Source organism: Grammomys surdaster, unplaced genomic scaffold (genome assembly GCF_004785775.1).
Source record: "Grammomys surdaster isolate TR1022 unplaced genomic scaffold, NIH_TR_1.0 272, whole genome shotgun sequence".
NCBI lineage: Eukaryota > Metazoa > Chordata > Mammalia > Rodentia > Muridae > Grammomys > Grammomys surdaster.
The window spans coordinates 1,098,117-1,122,730 of record NW_021604713.1 but is presented as its reverse complement, the minus strand read 5'-3'; the positions used below and the strand labels follow the sequence as shown (position 1 = coordinate 1,122,730).

The 24,614-nt window shown below is 38.6% G+C and overlaps 1 protein-coding gene across 1 annotated transcript in view; it reads right to left on the bottom strand.

Moving 5' to 3' along the window:
- The window catches only part of Smad4 (SMAD family member 4), a 37,982-nt gene extending 29,252 nt beyond the window's left edge, over positions 1–8,730 (bottom strand). The window contains exons 1-3 of the mRNA XM_028776752.1: positions 8,334–8,730; positions 6,427–6,601; positions 5,767–5,796 (exon numbers count right to left, since the gene is read on the bottom strand). Of these exons, the coding sequence (XP_028632585.1) occupies positions 5,767–5,796; positions 6,427–6,601; positions 8,334–8,582 (454 nt within the window). The 5' untranslated portion in view covers positions 8,583–8,730. The remainder of the gene's footprint in view (positions 1–5,766; positions 5,797–6,426; positions 6,602–8,333) is intronic.
- Positions 8,731–24,614: the final 15,884 nt, after the last annotated feature.

Genomic DNA, 24,614 nt, shown 5'->3' with positions numbered 1-24,614 from the left:
GCCCACTTCCTAAGATGGAACTCACACCTGACACTGTTAAGATAGTCAGGAACCTGAGACTTGATAGCTCACAGGCCCTTGAGGAAAATTTACTATTATTATTCTACTAAAGGAACAAAGCAACAAAATGACTTCTAGGTGCATACTGCTATACTCACAGACCAACGCATCACTCATTCCTTATCAGAGAAGCTCCTCTTGTAGTAGGTGGAAATTAACAGAGACTCACAACTGAACAGTGCAGGAAGGGGGAAGACTCTGGAACACCCAATGAGTCTTCATCAAACCCCTCCCCTCAAGGCTCAGGGAACTGAAGACAAGACTGAAAGATTTTAAGAGCCAAAGGTAGTAGATGACTCCAAGGAAACAAGTGTCTTCGAGACACAACAGGACAGATATAAATAAGAACTCAAGAGACTGGCAACACATGCAAGACCTGTGCAAGTTCAAAGCAAACAAAAATCTCAGCACCGAGATGATGAGGCAGACACAAATTCTCCAGTGGAGTACCACTGGGTATATCAACCACATTCCAGGGCAGGCCCCATGGCCAAAGCATCTGGCCAACACAAAATCAACTGTGTGGTTTTTGTTTTGGTATTTTTTGCCTTGATGGTTATTTGGACCTCTGTTTTTGTTTAATGGGGGTTTTTGAGTGACTGGGGGGGCATACACAAGTATGCAATAGGAAGCTGGGTAGGATGTGGGAGGAGTTAGGGAAGAAGAAATATTAACAAAACATACTCTACGTAAAAAGGAATTTTAAATTAAAAGTTGACCCTAAATATTCACTAATGTCGAACAAATTATAATAATAAACAAAGTCCTGTTTAGAGCATAAGCTGGGTATGGTTAAGCTTTTTCAGTTTTTAATTATGCTCTTAGCAAAATTCTGGATTTTTCTTCAGAAAGATCTTGGCATCTCTATTTAATTCCTGGACCTTCAGGGTTTTGCTGAAGTGACTGAGATTTTTTTTTTTTAACCTACTGGTAATACTAATACAAAAGGAAACAAACAACTGTGAACTTGAAGGAACTGCTCTGAGACAACTCCACGGGTTGTCGATCAACTGTGACATCCAGAAGACCCAGCTGCTGGCTCCTTTAAATAGCTAAGCCTCTTTTCCCAAATACAAGTTTGGAACTTGGACTTTTCGGCTTCCCAACTCCCCGCATGCTTTCCAACAGGTCCTTTTCGCTCTTTGTCTGCTTTGTGTGTATTTTCTCACCCCAGTAAACTCTTCCCTAGAGTTCAGAATCTACTGATTCTTTTTACTGATATTTGCAGTGTTCAGAGACTCTCCACTTCATTTTTCCTGCCTTTTAATTCTTTAACTGGCAGAGAAGAAGTATCTAATAAAGACCCATAGACTGTCCTTTTGAGACTTCACCTTGGCAATCCTTCTGAAGATCATCAACTCATGAAGGAAGAACATTAAGGGAAACTTTCCACTGCTGAATTCAGTTCCTCCATCAGGCACAGGATGTTTCTTTCCCTTCATCTGGTGAAGAATTCAGCCTCTCTGGGAATCAAAGTGCCTGGGTATACATCACTAAGGACATCTATATAGGCAAACTTGTGTTCCCATGTTTAACCTCATCCTCAAGCCATTGGAGACAATCCTGTTGTCAAACCTGAGAAAATGCACCTAAAATCACACCCCTCAGGACTCTCTCAAGATCACCAATGTACAGATACTGAGTCAGTCTACAAACACACACTCAGGCACCCAGTCTGATGTGGTCGATCAATGACTCTCCTCAATCTCCCACAGGCTTGACCCACTCGAAGCGATGGTGCAATCCACATGGAAAGACATCAGCAAGCAGAAACACTGTCTTAATATGTTGACCATTGAGTTAGCTGAACTTAATAGCCAACTTCCAGACAAGAGGCTCCACCATACTAGGCTCTAGTCTTTTCTTTCTCAGTCAACCAATCATAAGAGACATCCCATGAGTCTGTAAGAATAGAGTCTATAAGTCTACGAGTTTATGCTTAGACCTGTTGAAGAACTTCTCCTATTGCAGGCCCTATTCTAAGCTAGTAGAGTTCCAAATCACTTAGTATATTAGCCAGAATAATACACTCAAGGGAGGAATGTGCTGTCTCCAGGATCCAAATAGGCCCACTAAACATTGTGCTTCTTTCTTGGCGGTAGAAGGGACCAGATACAATAATTTATCCTGTATCTTAGAGAATATCTTTGCATGACCCACACTACTGAGTTAAAAATGTCACCAATGTAGAAGCCCTTAAACTACAGTTGTACTTATTTCCTATCCTTTGACGTTACCAATGTGCATGAATCCAAAGTGGTGGCTAGTGGCTACGTCCTGCTCACTTGGTCCAATCACCATAACGTCATCAGTATAACAGATCAGTATGATATTCTGTGGAAGAGACAGATGACCATGATCCTTTCTAACTAAATTACACTACAGGTCTGGAGAGTTAATATATCCTTGAGGTCCAACTGTTAACGTATACTGCTGGCCTTGCCAACTAAAAGCAAATTGCTTCTGATGGTCCTTATAGATAGGTACCTGGAAAAGGGTATTTGCTAGGTCAACAAGTGAAAACCATGTACCAGGAGATGTCTTAATCTGTTCAAGTAAGGACACCACATTTGGTACAGCAGTTGCAATCAGAGTCACTACTTGATTAAGTTTTCAACAGTTAACTGTCATTCTCCATGATCTAAGATCTGTCTTCTGCATAAGCTAAACAGGAGACTTAAAGGGAAACGTAGAGTGAACCACCATCTGTGTATCTTTCAAGTCTAATCTTATAATGAGGGCTTTGGTTTGATTTTCTGCAACTTGAGCTCTATGGCTGCTAGAGAGGAAATTCTCTTCCAGGGCATACTTAGAAATCTTTAGGCTGTTTATACATATCTGGAGCTAGTCAAGTCTTCCACTAAGTTCTCTTCATCTGTTTCTGCATCTTGAGATACCAGAAGTTAGTTAATTTTATCCATAAACTTATTTTTGTCAAATAAATAGTCAATTTATGCAGAAATGCTAGAAGCAACCAGCTAACATCATTATTTTCCTTATTCTACATATTATCAAAAGTTTTATATACAGAATCACTAAATTCACTATTCAAACAGCAAACCTTTAAATACTCTGAACCATGGGCTTTGATTGGTCTCCATACTTTCAGGGGAGTCTTCGGTAATTGTAGGCATTGGCAAATGTCCAAGCCTGCTCCAGATACTTGAATTCATCCTTACAGTTCTGTTTCCCTATAACTACAACCCTTTATTAGTCAGAGTTCTCTAGAGGAAGAGAACTAACAGAATGAAAAAAATATGGGTTTATTCGAGTAGCTTGTGGTCAAGCTTGTCTAATGACAGCTGTCTTCCTAAGGAAAATGTAAGAATCCAGTAGTTGCCCAGTCCACAAGGCTTAATGAGTTAGCTGGTCTTCAGCATACACTGGAATCTACTAGAAGTGTGCTCTAGTATCAGTGAACAAATCAACTTGCCAGCAAGAACGAGAGTAAGCAGGCAAAGAACAAAGCTTCCTTCTTCCATGTATTTTAAAAATCTGTGGCTCAGATTTAAGTTCAGTCTTCCAACCTACAATGATCTGGATTTTCCAATTAACTAAAAGTCCCTCACAGGTGTGTCCAGCTGCTTGGACTTTTTTTTTCTCCCTTTTCGTCAATTACAGATATAGTCAAGTTGACAACTAAGAATAGCCATTACAGATACCAAATTGTAAGATATTTTCCTTTCTGAGTTTATATTCAACAAATTTGTTTACTGAAAAAAAAAAAAGGATTGTGTACCCATGTTCCACAAATTCTTGTAACAAATAAAATAGATATATCAATAAAAACAAATATGACTCTCTAACTTCATAGATCCTGACTTTATGACACTTTTCTGTGGTTTACTATTTTATAGCAAATCTACATTACTGTGACTCCTAGCTGAGCAAGTTCCTCACTTTCTAGGTTCATGTCTCCTAATCAGGAAAAATGAAAATAATCTCACCTAGCACATAGTGTTAAGTGTACAATGGCACAATATTCACTGTGGTGGTTTGAATAGGAATGGGCCACACAGCCTCCTATATTTGAATGCTTGGTCTTTAGGGAGTGACACTACTTGAGAGGGATTAGGGGGTGTGGCCTTGCTGGAGTAGGTATGGCCTTGTTGGACAAAGTGTGGGCTTTGGGTTTCAAAAGCTCAAGCCAGGCTAAATATCGTTCTCTCTTCCTGTTGCCTTTGGATTCAAATGTAGACCTCCCAGCTACCATGTATGTGTGAATGGGACCATGCTCCTCACCATGGACTACACCTCGGAAGTATAAGCAAGCCTCAATTAAATGCTTTCTTTTATAACAGTTTCTGTGGTCATGGTGTCTCTTCACAGCAATAGAATATGACTAAAACAATCATAAATCATTTAGCTCAGTACCTTACATATAATGATCATTTAATAACTGTAAGCTATTTTAAAGCATATTTTTAGAGTAGTCATAAAATTGTAAAGTTTTGTATAAGAGGAAAAATGAATTCTCCATAGGTGACAAAGAAAGCTTAAATCACTGAGCATTCTGTTACTGACACAGGCAAGCCACTCACCACACAGCATGCTATGTCTTGCTAACTTTTTCTTTCCTCCAAAAGACTCTGAGCGCTGAATAAAAGAAATGTACCACATTTTTCTTAATATCCCTTAGCACAGTAGCAGGCAATAAAAAACTCACTGAATAGTTATAAAATGAATACATGGGTGAGTATTGCCAGTTTCAGGAAAGAGATAGGCCATGCTAGAACTGATGGCCACACAATCCCAGCTGACAAGGAAGGAAATGTTTCATTTTTCATTACCTAGCCTACTATTATTTCTTTGTCCAGTTCAAAAGTGAAATGTGTGAAAAATCTTTTCTAGCAAATTAAAGCAGGCAAGACCGTCTACAGAACTACCACTAGGGGGATCCACAGGCTGCTGTGGAACCTTCACAGCCACTCCATACTGAAATGCTGAAGTTATCACTACAGCTTCCTAATCCCTAATTCCAAAACCATGGGTAGAGAATGGTAACATCTTGAAGGATGCTTATTTACAAGATGCCATGAGTCAGCAGAGCCAGAGATTTCAGCAATCCTAAAGCCACTATTCCCAGACCATCAGGGCTCCCACTACCTCCAACCACAGTTCTAGAAACCTGAAACCAAAATAATGGCATCCCTCTATTACCAGCCACTTGGAAGAAAAGAAGACTAAAGCCAAACAGCCTTTTCCAGAACTGTAAAGTGGAGTAAAGAAAGTGCCCCATTAGTCCCTGGTGTAGAACACAAGCTCGCTGTTTTAAGATGACGATGAAAAAGCATTTCCACAAATTAGGCTTTTTAAAGAAATTTCAGTTTGTTAATAAGCCAATCTTTAAAATTCTATTTTTATATATACCAAAACACCCAAATTAAAACCAAGGCATTTTCTCATCTCAAAACACTTTAGCCTTTTGTTTAGCTGGGGCTGTGATGCCCTTTCTGGCTTCCACAGAGAGCAGACACACAACACAGACATACATCCAGGTAAAACACTCAAATGCATAAAAGAAAAAAACGTAATAAATCCATTTTTCAATGTTACTGCATACCTAATCTACAAAATCTACATGTTTAGTGTAGCAATTTTTTTCTTGTTAGTGTTACTAGTTCCTACACAAACTACTTGTTTATGAACAAAAAATAAAGATATGTTAACGAAAATTGAAAAAGGTACAAGAATCTAGTTACTTACCATTACTCTGCAGTGTTAATCCTGAGAGGTCTTATTTTTTTTAAAGGGAGAGAAAATGAAACATAAATCATTACCATGAACATATCTTCCATTACATTTTAAATTATAGAATTTAATTTAAATGATCAATTTAAGCCAGAGAATGAATGAATGAACATACACGCACACACACGCACACACGCACACACGCACACACGCACACACACACGCACACACGCACACACGCACACACGCACAGTTTAAATTTCTAATGTATCCCATCTTATTTGCAACAACAATGTACAAAGTAGGTAAAGGATCAATTTTATATACTCAAGTTTTAGAAGTAAAAAAACCACAAATTTGTTCTGATTTAAGTATTTGTATTTCATTGAAAATACCTGACTCCTGAGCCAGGCATGGTGGTGTGTACCTCTAATGACAGTACTCAAGAACTGCAAAGAGGAAGGCCAAGAGTCATCCTTGGCTACATAGCCAGCTCTTGGTCAGCCTGGGACATGAGACCTAGTCGTAAATAAAATTTTAATTCTGATTCTTTAACTTCATTTGAAGCCTTGAGTAGTCCTCTAATAAAAGCTTTAACTTAGGAAAAGTAAAATATTACTAGGGTCTTTTCCCTTTACACATTTACAAAGGTTCTGCATGTGACAGTCAACTTACCAATTCCAGGTGAAACAACCCGCTCATAGTGATATGGATTCACACAGACACTATCACATTTTAAGTCAAATGCATACTGACAATATTTAACATGTTTTAGTTCATTCTTGTGTAGATCAGGCCACCTCCACAGACGAGCATAGATCACATGAGGAAATCCTTTTCGACCAGCCACCTAGGAAAAGAAGCAATCATTTACTAAGTATAAGTCATTCAAGGGACTTACTATACAGACTGAGCATCTGTGACACTGCAAACACACACATGGCTTTGCTCCAATTTCCGTGTATACAACTAAAATCATACGCTTCTAAAAGTAGTCTCTTTTTTCTGAGGTCTAAGCTAACTGAAGGCTACAGCTCTTAAGTATCATCAGTAAGGGACAATCACAGGAAAGATGATAGCAGAACTTTAACCTCTACTCCCCAACCTCTGCTGAAGAGAAAGGTTATAATGTAGAATTAATTACAATGACTTAAATTATGTCTAGGTAATTAAACCTGCTAGAGAAAAGAAAGAAAGAAACGAAAGAACAGGGTTTGAGAGCTTGGGATAACTGACCATGTGGTCGCTGGAGGCTGGTCTTCTTGGAGAGGCTATGGAGGTTTACTTTGCCTATGCATCTCTCAGTCTGTAGCCTTTGCAATACCCTTTATAATGGTAAATAAGGTTTCCTCAGTTATGGAAGATGCTTGAGTAAATTACTTGAGCCTGTGGGTTGGACTGTGGGAACTCTTTGCACCAGACAGACAGCACAGGTAAAACAACCAGACGATTATGATTGGCATCTCCAAGTAGAGTGGGTCAGAACTGAACTGAATTAGAGGATGCTCAGGTACGCTATCTGAAGACCTGCTTATTTGCCAAGATAAAAGAAATCTTCACACCTTTTAAGGTCACAGAAGAGATGTGTCTTCAGCATACACCAAGAAAAACAGGTTTGAGAGTCCCACACACAATTCTACCCCCACAGCCAATTTTAGACTGTAACTATCCTTTCATAGATGAGAAATCCAAAGTTCAAAATAATTAGAGCACTCAAGTATATACCTGTAATCTCAACACTCAGGAGGCTGAGATGGAAAGAAAAAATTTCAAGTTCTAGGTTAGGCTGAGTTACAAAGAATAAATAAATAACCTATCCAGGATCACACATTACAGCAAGAATTGGACCTGAGTTCAATTTCAAGGCCTGCACTGAGGTTTTTAAGATGCAAAAAGTATGAGTTTGTCAAAAATCATGTCTAAAATCTAGAAATACAGTTCTAAAACCTACCATCACATTCCCACACTTCTTCACACATACACCTTTGAATGAAACAAGTGACCACTGAATGTCTCCTCCAATGAGAGTAGTGTAACATACCTAAATTACAAGAGTCCAATGTACCAGTTTGGATATTTACAATATCAAAAAGGGTTGGCAGGTGGGGAGTGGGAACTATAAAATGAATATAAAGGTAGTTAGTTTCCAATAGAGGGCTTCTCATTTATTTTTCAATTTTTCTTCACTGCATGATTTTTGAATAATAACATAAAAAAGATAACATCCATCTTTTGTGTATTCTTCAACACACTCTCATCATGCACACTGGCAAAAGATGCACAGATGTCAAGAAACAGAGCCATGGAGCTCGCAAGATGGCCCAGCACTGAGAATCCCCAATGCAGTATTATGACAAGCAGTTTGATGGCAGCATCTGGGAATGCTCTCTTCTGGCCTCTTCCAATATCTGTATACACATGTGCACATATACACACATAAGTGACAAAAATAAATCTCTAAATATATGAAATAAACATATAGAGATGGAGCTCACATTAAATTCGTAGTAACTTAAGAGGAAATCTTAAAATATCTATTACTCTACACCACAGAAGACATACAAAACAACTCTAAGACTAACCTGAAGTCGTCCGTCCAGTGTTCTCTGTATAGTGACACATTTGCTAGGATGAGCTCCATTTGTAGTTATAGCTGTTATTAAAGAATCCAATTCATCTTTTTTCTCTTTCAGCTTCTTCACCAAACTCTCAATTGCTCTTTTTGCAAAGGTTTCACTTTCTCCACCTTGTCTATGACACATCAAGCTATGTACAATGCTCAGACAGGCATCATTACTTGTTGGTGTATTTGTTATAGACATATTGTCCATTTGTTCAAGTTTTTTCTTTTAAATCAAACTCTCCAATTTCTGGAGTAATTTTGATCTTTTGAAGGCAGTGAAAACCAATGGCCAATGTTGCAAGAAAAATTGTCAAGACATCTGGTGAGCAGGATAATCTAAGAAAGAGAGAGAGAGATGAGAACACATTTCACAAGGTAGATACAATTATTTTGGGACGAAAAACTGTTCCATTTAAGTCAAAAAACTCAATGTCCATAGTTTTAACAATGTTTAAAGTTTGAAATGCTTAATTATAAATTATAATTATAAATATAACTAGTTTTGATACTCCAAAATCATTAAACAGGTCTTCTCATTGTTTCAAAGGCACACTAAATCAAGTTTTGCCAAATGTGCCATTACTCCAAATTTTTACTTAGTTATTTCTGTACCCTATTTTCTATGCCACTGCTACAATTCTGACCCTTCTTAGAATTCACACTAATCATTGGTATTTAACATTCACTTCCTCTAAATCTCAACCTTCCTAATGCTGGGACCCTTTAATACAATTCCTCATGTTGTGATAATCCCCAACCATAAAATTATTTCATTGCTACTTCATAACTGTAATTTTGCTACTGTTATGAATCATAATGTAAATATTTGATATGCAGGATATCCAATATGCAACCCCAGTGAAAAGGCCATTCAACCTTCAAAGGAATCAAGATCCTCAGGTTAAAACTGCTGCTCTAAAGTTATTTTTAAAATGTTTCTCAACTCATTATATCTCCACATAAAGAAGCAAATTTTCATGTCTGTCAATAATTATCACTTACTCATATGTATAAATACAAATAAAAAGATGAAGCAAGGTCTTACTCTGTAGCCCATGCCGGCCTGGACCTACCACAATATCCCTGAATCAGCCTCCTAACTGCTAAGATTACACCCAGATAATAGACAGTCATTGACGAGACACTTTCCAGATAAAAATTATTTGCACAAGGGTAGATGGAATCAGAGATCAGGATTAGTTAATTAACCCGATTCTGAAAATAAAAGAAGAGCTCATGGGAGAAAAAGCAATATGAAATGTACCGTACATAGTATTCAGTACAAAGTACTCTCTGTCTGAATCCTAAGATATTTGTTTTTAAAGGATGTTATCCAAAACACATTCATTTAGATCTTCTCCTAATAAAGCATAGCATAGAAGCACAGTGTGCAAAGTCTTACTTTTAAGTAATGATTTATTTATGGAGAAAAGGAGGAAGGGAGAAGTACAAGAAATCATTGTATAGTCAAAAAAGAAACGGTAAACAGAAAGAGAGAACATAAACCCTGGCTAGGCATAGTAGTGCACACCTGCAATCCCACCTCCTTGGGAGACTGAACAGGAAGACTATAAATTCAATGCCAGACTGTATAATTCAGTAAGCACCCCTACACACACACACACACACGCACACACACACACACACACACCTTTCCTAAGGCTAAGCTATGGGTGAGTACTAAAATGCCTGCTTAGCGTGCTGAAGACCCAAGATTCAATCTTCAGACTGGAAGAACAGAAAAACCTCCAATCTAACCTGAGAACTACTAGTCTTATACCAGGTCTCACTGCCAGGCTCACTAGTTTAATTTCTGTATTACAAACACCTGTTGTGGAGGTTTGAATAAATATGGCCCCCTATAGGCTCAAATATTTGAATGCTTCATCTCCAGGGAGTGGCAGTATTTGAAAGGATTAGAAGGATTAGGAGATATAGTCTTGATGGAGGAAGTGGGTCACTGAAGGTAGGCTCTCAAGTTTCCAAAGCCCTCCCCATTCCCTCTCAGCCTGCAGAACAGAATGTAGCTCTCAGCTACTGCTCCATGCTCCCATGATGATGATGATGGACTAAACACTAAACCTCTGAAACTGTTAGCAAGCCCCCAACTAACCTGGTCTTGGTGTCTCTTCTGTCTCACTGTTCAGCAAATGAACAGTATGACTAAATCACCTGTGAATCAAAACTGGAACTGTCATCCTCATCATTATATACCCATTCCTAGGACAGGTAAGTCCCACATATTGTCCAACAAACACATTGCTGTATTTCACATGCTTAATTCAGCATTTCTTTGGCCTAAAACATTCACCTCCATTTTAACCACTCAGTAATTAAGCCCTAGCTTCCTTTCAAATTACAGTCAAAATTATTTTAATTGCCCCCAAGGTTTCCCCTACTAACTGTCACCTTGCTCTCAATCCCCAAAAATTACTTCCCTAATATGTTTATGTTTCTTTCTTATTGTATTACTTGATCCCTTCCCTCAAATTTAAGGTACATCTTATACTTTATTATATTTTACACACCATATTACAGTAACTTCACCATATTTGTCTCTCAGTTCTAAAAGTTAAAAAAAAAATAACACTACAAATTTAGAGGGTCAAGAAAACATAGTCTCACTTTTCAAATTCCCAACACCATGTAGTTCCTGACTATGGTGGTTTGAATAAAAATGACCCCACATCTCCTATATCCCAAGTTGGTAAGGACTAGGAGGTATGACCGTGTTAAAAGAGGTGTGTCACTGCGGGGTGGGGGTTGGGGGTATTCTCACCACTGTCCTTGTGCCTACCACCTTGTGGCTGTTGTCTCGACAGGTAAGCTCTCGGCTCCTGCTCAGGTGCTTCTCTGCTGCTTGTACACTCCTCACCATGATGACCAAGAACTGACCCTCTAAAACTGGAAGCAAGCTCCAATTATACACTTACTTTTGTTAAATCGCCTTGGTCATGGTGCTTTGTTGCAGCAGTAAAAAACAAAACATCAACACACACCAATCAAGTATCTATAGACTGGCTATACCATTTTTATTCTGTGGTACTGTCTTAGGACAAATTTAGTTTGCAAAGAAGGTCATTTGTATTCCCTAATTATTATAAATCTGTACCAATTTATAACTGCATCTAACCATTTTTCCAGTGTCAATACTAAAGGTTATTCTTTTAGTAAACTTAGGCTGTCTGGGGCCTGGCAGTATTGCAAAGGCTGTATCAATTTTAAGTTTCTTTAAACACAAAAATAACTTAGTTTCATAAAAAATGCTTTCTTGTATCTTATATTTTATTGTATTCCTTAGATCCTAAGGATCTTATATATAATTTAGAAGTTTCTTACAGGAAAATAGTATCAGCAGGGATATATAAATGTATTCCTACATTATATGGCTTTAGACTATAGAAATGTGATGGATATGGGCAAATACTGATGATATAAATAAAGCTGTATATTCTAACTAAAGTTCTAACAACATAAATGACCTCCTTAAATCTCTCAGTGGTCTCGACTATGAACTGGAAAATGGGCACAGCATCTATCTGTCCTGCCCACCCTGCAGACTAATACAGAGTAATAAAATGCAGTGTATACAAAACCATGTAGGAACCATGAACTGACTAAGGCAACCAACCCACATTTGCAGACACTCTAGAGCTACATATTAGTAGGCATGTATCAAGAAAGCATTTTCTCAGACTAGCATCCCATTTCTGTAACAACCTAGAGCACCTCCTTTGTTGTCTTGAAATTAAAATGCAATCAATCTGTTTAAGAAATTAACTGTCTTAATAGTTAAAGGCAGAAAAGACTTACATAGTAAAACTTGTATTTTGATATAAAGCATATCAAATCAGAAATGTAAAGAAAGAAGTTAAGGTCCCAGACTGTACCTCAGTAGATTATATATTTAGTATGGATTAAACTCTGGAACCCATTTTACCAAGGAGGTAAGATGCTAGTACTTTGCGTGGTCTCATAAACATCAGAGTTACACAGTCACTTTTTAAAACAAACATATTGGGACATCTTGGCAACATTGATTTTCTCAAATGGTAAAAAGATAAAGCTAAAAACAAAAAAAGCTTCAAATAAGAAAAATTTAATTCCTAGAACTGGACTATACACTAATTATATTTTCCTCTTATGTGAGTTTGTAGGACATTTTCAAGTCTTGTGAGGTACCAAGATAATTCTTCACTGTGTCTTCCAAAATGCTATCACTTAGACCCCAACCTACAAGGCCCTCTCACAAAAATGTCTACATTACCCCTTAAAGAGCATTGCTTACTCGTAAAGAACTAACTCTGGCTGGGTGTAGTTTGCACATCAGCAGCCCCAGCTAACAGGGAAGCTAAGACAGGAAACCACCTGGGCCACAGTTTCTTAAACTTATGATCATAAATTTATAATCCCATCTGGGGGTCCGTGCGCACACACGCACACACACAGACCCAGTAGTAAGGGGTTTCTGAACCCACAGAAAACAAGTAATAAAGCCACGGCGTTCCTGGCAGTGCTTCCCTGCACTCAGTGTGTGACTCTGCTGCAGCCAGACTCCAGATGACTCTTTACAAACTGCAGTGTTCTTACTGCAGTCTCCAGCTCTTACTTAACAGAATGGTTTAACTGCAGAGGACAAAGATGCATTTTCCTGCCAGCATTCTTCGATACGTATCAAGTTAGTGTAATTTTGGATTATGTTATATTAGAATGTTTGGTCTTTAAAAACTGTCATTTGAGTGGCTGACCTGAATTTCATTTTCTTTTATTTGCTTAATGAGTTTGGGTTTGGGATTGGAACTAGATTCCCACCAATTGTGAAATGGCTCTACACATCCTTCTTCTACCTTGTACTGTGTTTATGTGAAGCAATATTCTCAGCACTGATGATCATAAAACCAAAATACTAACCAAATCTGAAAATAATGAAAATATTCTCTATCTGGCAGCTTCGTATGTTTAGCAAAGACATAATTCTTTATGTAAAAATCAACAAGCACGTCCATCCTATTAGTACACAAATTTACTTCGATCTTCAATGAATTCTAAAACTCATTCTAATAATTTTTGTACAGCCAAAAATTATTAAATAAATTATGCTTTACCAGTCAATGTTTGAATTGTATACCTATTTTTAAATGCTATATATCCAAGTCAAATCAAAACTGTTTTGAGTACAAAGGTTTAAAAAGCTGGGCAACACAACAAGATTTCAACTCATAAAATAATAAATAAAATACTTTTTCCTTTTCTTTATTTTTCTTTGGGGGTGTGTGTGTGCGAGGGGAGCTCAAGACAAGGTTTCTCTGTGTAGCCTTGGCTGTCCTGGAACTCAACTCTGTAGACCAGGCTGGCCTCGATTTGCCTGCCTCTGCCCCCCAAGTGCTAGAATCTAGGGTTTGAAACTAGTGGTGAAACATGTACCTATATAGTATGAAGTAGTGGATTCAATCCCCAGTCATGTGTCTGTGCACGACACATCTAGAAAACCCTAGCATATTACAGACACGTAAGAACTAAAGACGTATGGAAGCAAATGAGACAACACGAAACGTTCTTATCGTGATATAATGCATTAGTCAAATTAGAATGGGCTATGCTACAGCTATAACCAAGTCCCTAAATACCTACTGTTTACAAATGTATTTTGTTTAAGCTACCATTCATCACAGATGAATGGTGGTACTACCCACTGCCCCATCTTAGAGACTGACAGAGCACTATCTTTCCATGTTAGGGAGAAGGAGAAGGAAAGGAACAGTCACACATTACTTTTTAATGGTTATTACTTATCCTTCCCTTTGATTGGTCATAGTCACATGACAATACCAGTGATTCTCAACAGGACTAATTAGTCTCTTAAGGGACATCTGGCAATGTCTAGAGACATTTTTGGTCTCTGGTCATAATACTCTGAATATGCCTGTTCTCTGATATCGGAAGTGGAGCACGGTTAGGCCTGGTTAGTACTTAGGTGACATAATTTTTAATGGTCACTGAAGGGAAGGAAAGGTGAGAAGCAGAGTACCACTGGTTGTCTAACAGTAAAGAATAGGATAGTACCAAGCATCCTTCAAAAGACAGACTATCCTTCAGAACAAAACAAAACTACCCAAAATGACAATAGTTCCTGGGCTATCACAAATTTCAAGGAGAGGGAGCCATCAGAATACTTGGTTAAATAATACTGTCTACACACATGAAAATGCCCTGACAGCCTTAGGGGAGTGGGTGTGTGTGTGAAAGGAAAACAAGAAAAAAAAGCAGAGAAACAAGAGTCATATATTCTGTCAGAGTAGGTTTCTGTCAAGAAAGAGGAGGAAGAACAGCACCTGTTTATAGTGAAGAGACTTCAGGAGCTGGGAATGGAGTGGCACAGAAGAGTTAGCTCCAGGTATGGGAAGAGGTGAGAAGGGACAAAAGGACTATATAATATGTACTACATATACCGAGCATAATTTCCTAGAAGATACATGTTTGGGTAAGTGATTATAAAACTAATACTTAGCATGGAAATATTTTTTAAAAGATCAAGAGGTTTGCTCTTTTGCAGGTACTGGTTTAGTGAAATATAACTGGGAAGAAATTCTAAACATAAGCAAGAAAGGCAACTGTTGAGACTTAAGTCCCTGTGACAAGTTCTACCTCAAATGCTATGCTGACAGTAGCTAGAGAACATCTGAAAGCATAATGTAAAAGAATACAACCAATGCAACAAAAGTCGTGTTTGCAAACTAGCTCCTAGGATGGACAATAGGAGACAACTGACATGTGCTGCTGCTCACTCAGAAGTCTTAGATTTAAATGTTTTCACAACACCAGCTTTAAATGAAATAATTTGATTTTACAATTAACAGGTTCTGAAGCTCTTAACAGGCATGATGGATCATGCATATATGTAATCTCAGCACTTGGAAGGCTGAGGCAGGAGGATTGCCATACATTAAAAGACACACAGAGAGTACCTATTATACTGTCTAAAAGGAATCAATAAATACTATATATGGCATCTATTTCATCTGCCAGCATAAACTTCCCTTTCTGCAAAGACAGTCTGATTTTTCCAGGAAAAATCTCACTTAGGCAGGTGAGACAATTCCCAGGCAGAGTGTACTGAACCAAAGCCTGGCCACACTGTAGTCCCAGGCATGGACAGAACTCAGGCCAATGACATTAACTTCTGATGGAAAATGGGGAAGGAGTGTTAGAAAAGAAAATGAGCCCTTTGAAGACTGGAGATGAGCTTGGTTGGTAGACTGCCTGCCTAGCAAGATAGCCTAGACTGATCCCCAGGCCCACATAAACTAGGTATTGTAGCACATACCTAAAATCCTAACACTGGAGAGTGGGAGGCAGGCTACAAACCTGAAATCGATGAGACCTTCTACAAAGGAGGGAAAGAAGTCTCTTTTATACTAGACTTAATACTCTTAAGAGCTAACCTGAGAATTTAACAGGAAATCAAATCTAAAAGGTAGTTCTGACAATAATGGTTGAGATCCTGAATCTAGCTATCTAAACTCAAGCCAACCAAGTCCCTGTTACATGTTCCTTGAATGCACAACTGAACAAACTTTACATCATTTACATCTCAGAAATATCATCAAGATATGCCAAAGCATATGAATAATATATCCTATTAGCAATCTGGTAAAAAAAAAATGCAGAACTAGTTACTTTAAAACTATACCTGTCAGCTGGGCAGTAGTGGCGCATGCCTTTAATCCCAGCCCTTGGGAGGCAGAGGCAGGCGTATTTCTGGGTTCAAGGCCAGCCTGGTCTATAGAGTCAGTTCCAGGACAGCCAGAGATATACAGAGAAACCCTGCCTCAAAAAAAAAAAAAAAAACAACAAAAAAACTATACCTGTTACACTGTTTTCTGATTCTATTTATTTACATATTTGTCTATTTTCTGACCCTAATTCGTTTTTTAAAATATGGGTTGTATCAACATGTACCTTATTACAAATTAAAACAAATAAAATTTTAAGTAAATTCTAATTCATTTTCAAAAGGTCCACTAATGATAGCCTAAATAACTTTTATAAAAAATCACCTTTTCCCCAGTGAAGGCTAGGTGCCCCAGTGTGGGGGAAATTCAAGGGCGGGGAGGTGGGACTGGGTGGGGGCACATCCTCATAGAAGCAGGAAGAAGGGGGATGGGATAGGGGGTTTCTGGGTTGGGGGAGAAACGGGGAAAGGGATAACATCTGAAATGTAAATAAAATATCCAATTAAATAAGTAATCTTTTCCAGAACACAAAAGTTAGTAACAAGAATGTCTATTTTACATCTGTACAAATTTCTTTACTGTGCAGATTAACAGATGACAGCTGGATTCTACCTTCTTTAGCATTCAATCTGCTGTCGAAAATGCAGAAGAAAATGTGACACAGAAATATGTATAACTGGAAAGAATATTTTAACATCCCTCTCAGATAATAATGGATATTCATCAAATGGAGATCAGTTAACGTTATGAAGTGGGATCTGAATTCTGAGACTCTTGGCTTGTTGTATAGAAACTCACAGGGTTGAGGCTAGGGAAGTAGCTCAGTCAGGAAACAAGCTCTAGATCTGAGTTTGATTCCCTAAACCCATGCCAAAAAAAAAAAAAAAAAAAGGAAAGGAAAGAGAAGGAAAGAGGAGGAAAGGAAAGCAAAGGAAAGCCAAGCATGATGGCCATGCTTTTAACAATGATGCTGAGAAGTAAAAACAGACAGCTCTCTGAGCTAAGTACTAAAACAAAACAAACTCAGGGAGACAAAGAGCAAAATGGACCACTCCTGACAAGCAGCATCCAGGATAATCCTCTGGCCTCCACATGAGGCTGCAGGCAGTACACAAAGCACTGCCCATATGAAAATGAATCTCTCCACATCTTACTCTGAACATATTCACAACCTTGAGAACTGGTAACCTAGGAAAACACTGGTTCACTGAGTTATTCAGATTTCCAAATGCTGAACCATTTCCTTACAGAATATTTTATTTGTTTGTTCATTTGTTGTTTTGACACAGGGTCAAACTATAACCCAGGCTGTCTTAGAACTCACTATATAGATCAGACTGGCCATGTATTTTTAAAAACCACATTCCTTAAAAATCATCAACAATCTCATTAGAAACTTTTTTGTTTGTTTGTTTTTGTTTTTTCAAGATAGGGTTTCTCTGTGTAGCCCTGGCTGTCCTGGAAAACTCACTCTATAGACCAGGCTGGTCTCAAACTCACAAATCCGCCTGCCTCTGCCTCCCATGTGCTGGGATTAAAGGTGTGCGCCATTCAAAGTTAATAGTTTCTTTTTTTTTTTTAAGACTTATTTTATTTATATGATTACACTATAGCTGTCTTTTGTGCGCCATTCAAAGTTAATAGTTTCTTTTTTTTTTTAAGACTTATTTTATTTATATGATTACACTATAGCTGTCTTTAGACATCCCATAAGAAGGCATCCAAACTCATTATAGATGGTTGTGAGCCACCATGTGGTTGCTGGGAATTGAACTCAGGGCCTTTGGAAGAGCCACTGAGCCATCTCTCCAGCCCCTAGAAAATCTTTTAAGTATTAGAAAACTAGCTAACTAATGCTGACAGAACCATGTTTTCCAAAAGTCTAATTGTCATATCAAAGACTGCCGTTTTTCTCTAACAGCTCAGTTACTTTCCTTACAGTGTTGGCTCATGTCAATCACTTTCACCAAAAAGCCAGGTCTAAAGGACTGTAGTCTATCTACAGACATTGTTCTGTGAAGAGAGAATAAAAACAATGCTGCATTTGAGAAGCAACATGCAGCCATCAGGCATATAAGTAGTTCTAGACATGAGCTGTATACTTGAACATGCACCAATGTTTCATACATGCTTCCTATTTAATACACAAGTATAGACTATTGAAAAGCTAAAACTGTTTACTTCTTCACTACTAGCATTTTTAAGTGAAACTGTAATTTTTTTTTCAAATGCTCAACATATTACCTGCATGTGAAAAGACAAGTAAACCATTTTAATTCACACCAAGGAGCTACCTACTGCTCTACCCACTACTGCTCTTGTGTCACAGTGCAACTGACACAGGGAAAACCAAACGATGTCTCCGCCCTACTATGAAAATTATTTTGAGCTCATGACCTCTTTAATAAAAGGAGCGTGGGGCTTCCCAGCAGTCTACAAAGCGTATTTTGAGAACCACTGTTTTAAAAGACTGGAAATGAAGCTGAATTTTAATACCTGGCAACTGGACGAGGGCTCTATCAGAATTCCACAGAAGCTACAAGTAGCTACAGCAGGTGAAGGCTTACCTTAAAGGGCCCAAGTCTGAAGTGCTGTCAGTTCTACAAAGCACTGATCTAATTCACCGGCTTCTCTTCACACATCACCAAAAACACAGTAAAACAAATTATAACATCACAAGTAAATACATCTAATCTAAGAGTAATAACAAAGTGGCTTTTAAAAAATAATTACCAACATAATTTTAGTAATTACACACATAAAATTATGTTTTCAACTAAAAGTTTATCACTTTTGTTTTTTGGTTTGTTTGTTTTGAAAAAGCATTTTACTGTGAAGCCTTAGCTAGCCTGGAACTCGAGATCCTCTTGCCTCTGCCTCTCGAATGATGGACTAAAGAGCCTGAACCATCACACTAGTCTTATCTGACCTACATAGGGTCTATAGGATTAGATGTGTTCAATGTCTTACGAAAATGAATCTCTCCACGTCTTACCTTGGGAACTGGTAACCTAGGAAAACACTGGTTCGTTGAGTTATTCAGATTTCCAAATGCTGAACCATTTCCTCACAGAATATTTTATTTGTTTGTTTATTTGTTGTTGTTTTGACACAGGGTCAAACTGTAGCCCAGGCTGTCTTAGAACTTACTATGTAGATCAGGTTAACAACTCCTGGCTTCAGTTGGCTAATTAAGCACTAGTTCTGTCATCCTTCAACCAACTGATTCAACTAATACAATGACTGTCCACCTATTAATTAACTTCTCTGGGACTAACTAGTCAGTAGTTACCACTAATAAATTCCCTTAATTCAGTTCTGCATTTATGAATATATTTTGAAGGCAGGTGTGGGCACAAATATGTAATCCCATCATTCAAGAGGCTAAGGGAAGACGATCTGAAATTCAAGGTCCTGTGGCAAAATATACATACACGCACACAAGCACAGACACAAGCAGACATATATATACACATTTAACCCGAGAAAGCTCAAGCTGTATACAGTCATCTATACTTATAAAAATTATACCTTACTAGGAGACCAATATTTACAAAAATTATACCTTAGTAGGAGACCAATTATTTATCAGAAATCTTTTCTGTTTAATAAAAGAAGCGTTCAAAACATGTAAGTTAGAATTTGTTAAGTTCTGAACAAAACACTCAAAAGTATTGATGATCAAAAGGTATAAACAAATACAGAAATAAGAATAAGTAGTACAAATAACCAAACCTTCACAATCAAGGGGGCTTCATTTCCTAACAGTGACAGCCATGCTTCTTCTATTTCACTCCCATTCTGAAGTATGTGTTTGTGTGTGTGTGTGTGTGTGTGTGTGTGTGTAAGTGATGGAGTTACAGGACAAAAACAGTTAAGTTTTATAAATAGTTCTTCCAAAGCCAAGAAATGCAGATAACTTTATAGGCCAGCACTCTGCCGTGACTTCAGGTTGAGCAACTAGGAGAGGGGTGAGGAATACAGTGGCATAGCACTAGTCTAACCACGAGTAAGGCCCTAACTTTAATCACTTCAAAAACTGTAAAAAGAGAACATACACCCAGAGGATCTCCCTACAGAGCTGCCAACTAGTTGGGCTAGTTGAGCAACTTTCTCACAATGCATAAATCAAACCCCGACTGTACAGGTTTAATGAATGCAACTTTCTTTAAAAGGCCAGTGAAGTCGTGGTTAGAAAACTTTATTACTTCCAAGAAGACTAATCCTTAACACAACCAAATTCCAGAGCTGATGAACTGACTAAGCGGTTAGGAGCACACACTGTTTCTTCTATAGAGACTGGAGTTTGGTTCCAGCACCCACCTTGGGCAAGTGGCCTCCTTAGTCACCTGCAAAGACACACAGAAACACACACACACGTGTAGCTAAAAATTAATAAGGGGCTGGAGATATGGCTCAAAGGTTAAAAGCACTGGTTTTTCTTCCAGGACATGGATTCAATTCCCAGCACCTACATGGTGGCTCACCACCATCAGTAACTCCAATTTCAGGGGATCCATAGCCCTCTTTCCTTGTCCCCCCACCCTCACCCCAGATACCAAGTACACAAGTGGTGAAGTCATACAAACCGGCAAAACATTCATATTCATCGGAATTTTTTTAATTAATAGAAATAAATCTTTTAAAAAAGAAATCAAATTCCACTGGAAAGTTTAGATGTTAATTTGAAACCAATTTCATGATCGTAAGAAAAGCTTCCTAAAATGTTACTAATTAATCTGAAAATAAGTAAGGGGGTAAAGAAGGGGGAATGGGAAAGAGAGGAAGGACACACTAAATCAGACTTGGAATGGTTACCTTCTGCATGAATATACCACTGCATTAACAAGAATGTAAAGCTGATCTGAGCAAGGTATCACAGGCCTATAATCACATTACTCAGTAGGCAGACACAGCAGGATTGCCCAAAGCTCAAGGCCAGCCACATCTTCATCACCCTGTCCCCCAAACAAATAAAAAAAGAGAGAGAAAAGAATGTAAAACGACCAGCTTAAAAGATGAGGACCCTAAGGCTCAACTACTGTGGTTTCTAAACTGGCTACACAGCCCAGTCCAACTAAATCAAAACTTCTGTGGGTAGGAGTCAGGCATCCGTGTTTTGTAAAGCTCTCCAAGAAATCTCAATGTTCAAACAAGACTGAAATCATTGCCCCTAAGCCTTGAGACTGAAAAAAAGCAGTAGAAAGAGCAGGAAGGGCACAGCTCTGTGGCAGAACTTGCCTAGCATTCATGAGGACCTAAGTTCTATTCCTAGCAACAATGAGGAGGCTAGAGGCAATTAAAAAAAAAAAAAAAACTCATAGGATAACAAGTTTTTTAAAATGGGGAAAATATTACTTAAGATATGAATAATAATATATGGTTGTGTTGAAAAAGACAATCAATGTCAAACTGATTAATACAAGTAAATACAGTTGTCTCTAGTAAGTGTCTGACCTATGAACCTTAGCAATCTCAGCACCTGAGCACCTAACAGTCTAGTTTTACATAAGTAAGCACCATCACCTCCTTAGCTGTCCTAGTCCTCATTCACTTTCATATTCAAAATAAATGTTCCTGGATGCCAGCTACATCATGTAGTAGTGTCAAGGTGACACAATTCAAAATATCTTGTTTCTGAGAAGCTGGTATTCAGCCAAATTTTCCATTACCAGAATTACACATTTTAAAATAAAGGGAAAAAAATCCAATAACTCTAAATGTGACTCATTAGTATGAGCTAGGGATATGATGATACTTACAGTAGAATAACAAAAGCAGCTCATATGCATGCTCTCTATACATACTTATCAGTTATCTGAGTGTCTACGTGAAGTGAATCGTAATCAACAGATGAGGAAAATAACTAATTTGAGAAAGCTGTACTAAATGTGAGAATGTCTAACTCTAACTTTAGCTTTCTTTTAGCACAGAAATCAATGGAAGCATTTAGTCAGGTTAGTTGTATAAATAATCAAGGCTCACCCAAGTCAGTCTTCCTCCTGGCTTTAACCCCACACAGTGGAGGGTGGCAGGTATCCAACCATACAAGGACGCACCGAAAAAGCTATTATAAGATGTTTATAAAATGACATTCATTCTGGATGAATGAAAAATGAAAAGAAAAACAAAAACCTAGGCATCAACTAGATGGGGAACAAAATAGAAGTGAAATAGCTGATATTTCATCAAAAAAAAAAAAGGATTATGAGATCAAGAGATCAAATTTTAAAGAAACCCGTATTTGCACTTTAGATTTAACCAACTCTGCAGACTCCACAGAGTTAACTGCCCTGGTAGAGGCCCCAGCCATGCACAGTTCAATTAAAATAGTGTGTGCCAATGTTACTGTAACTCTGGCTCAATCAGAAAAAACAGGTTCTGATTGAGAGAGTGGGCTGAGAGTGTGTGAGAGAATGACTGGTCCACATAAGTAAGTTTAATGCTCCATTATTAATCCCCGCTCCAACCATGTGTGTGTGTGTGTGTGTGTGTGTGCGTGTGTGTGTGTGTGTGTGTGCGCGCGCGCACACACACACATCCAGAGACAAAATTCACAAACAGAGATACTTCAATTAACATGTAGCATAAATGAAAGTGACCTTAAAGAAAACAAGGTCTGTACACCTCGTAAAAGCAGAACTATTTCAAGAGTAAAGCCATCAGGAAAGTTCAGGTCCATATAAAACATATTCCAAATTACTGCACTGACTTGCTTAGCACAAATTTTCCTTAATTCTGTAAACACAATTTTAATTCTTCCCAACTTAAGATTTACAGTGGAAGCATTTAACCCAAAGTATCAACTACTTCAAAAACAAAAATATGTAATACCTCTTTAATGTATACTCACTCAAAAGCCTAGAAAGCAAAGAAAAAAGTCACTTGTCTTATGACAGTCACAAAAAAATAAAAAACGTTATGACAATTCTCTTTGAAAAGGACTTGTTTTAATTCCAGCAATTTAAGCCTACATAATTCATCATATCAAGATCTAAAGCTGCTTCAGGTCATGGGTATCAGTCTGCCTCTGTGCATGTTTCTAACAAGCTCATTGAAGAAAACAAAATCGTGTCTGAGCATCAAGTCGCAATTTTGTATTACACATTATAGCACCTAGGAAGCTGAGAGACATGAATGGTCAGGAGTTGAAGAAGAGAGGGGCAGGAAGCCCTATAGACTCATGACAGTATACTGAACAAAGCATTGGGGGGTAATTGTATTTTTGAAAATATTATAGCAATCATTTACACTCTGAAATAGCATGTACTATCAGATATATCCAAGAGACAGAATCTACAGTAGGGAAAAGTTACTTCTCTCAATATGCTATGCTACATTTCAACTGCAAGGGCTTCATGTCTGGAATGCAAGGTAAATTTGTAAAATCTATAATAAAAACTATTCAAATGCCGTGCTTGAAATCTAATTGTTTTGTGGAATTTATACATTTCTGTACTTTCAGTTAAGATTCCACATGGTTTTTGTCAGCAGAAAAGTCCTGAACCTGATTCTTAAAACGTTCAAAGAATCAAGCTGCTACTGAGAAGAAAAGGATGCTAAATCTGGCAGAATTCAACGATTGTTAAAAAATTAAGCGAGATTACAAGCCTGCAAAACATTAATTCAGGGTGCTTAAAATAACTCCCTCTTTATCTTGTTACTTTATTTCTAAGTGACAATCTCACCGTAAGTTATCAAAAACTGAAGGCACTGATGAAGTAATTTTAAAATGAGTTACCTGAAAACCAACTTTAAAAATTAAGTTTACTCCAGGTTTTGTGAGGTGGGGGGTGGGGCAGTGGGGAGGAGCTATCAATAAACAGGGCTTTTTAAAACCTCTGGCAAAGGAACCTTTCAAGTTAACTAAACAGGCCCTTGTCTTTGAAAATCTGGCTTGAGAAATCATAACAGCAGTTTGGGGTGCTGAAGCCAACGCCCTCCACCCTCCACCAATTTCACGCTCCGTGCATATAGCCCTAACAATAAAATAAACTACGCCTTTTATTAGGAGACACGTTTTATTAGGGGAGGGAGGTGGTTCAGTTAGGCGCTAAGAATGTTTCCCGCATGCCGCCATCACCCACAATACCCAAAAAGTAAACAAATCAAAGCTACAAACGTAAACTCAGAGCACACAACCAGGAAGAGAAAGTGGGGACAAAGAGAAAACAAACACTTGCTGGGGGGAAGGCACGAGGACTAACCCGGGGTACCCCGGGCACAACGCACTCCGGCCGGCCCGAAGCGACTGCCCGGGCCGCGGCCAAACTCCTCCCGAACAACAAAGAGCGGCAGCGCAGACCGGACCGGCACCCGGGTTCCCGGGACGACCGGCGCGCCAACTGCGAAAGGAGTTGGGGCCCGGGACCTACGCGCGGGCACGCGGAGCCGGGGCGCGCGGGGGCGACCCACCCGAGCCCCGCCGGGCCCGCGCTCGCGCCGGCCGCCGCGGGAGCCCGCCCCGGGACGGGGAAGCGCGGGCGCCCAGGCCCGGGCAGGGGAGG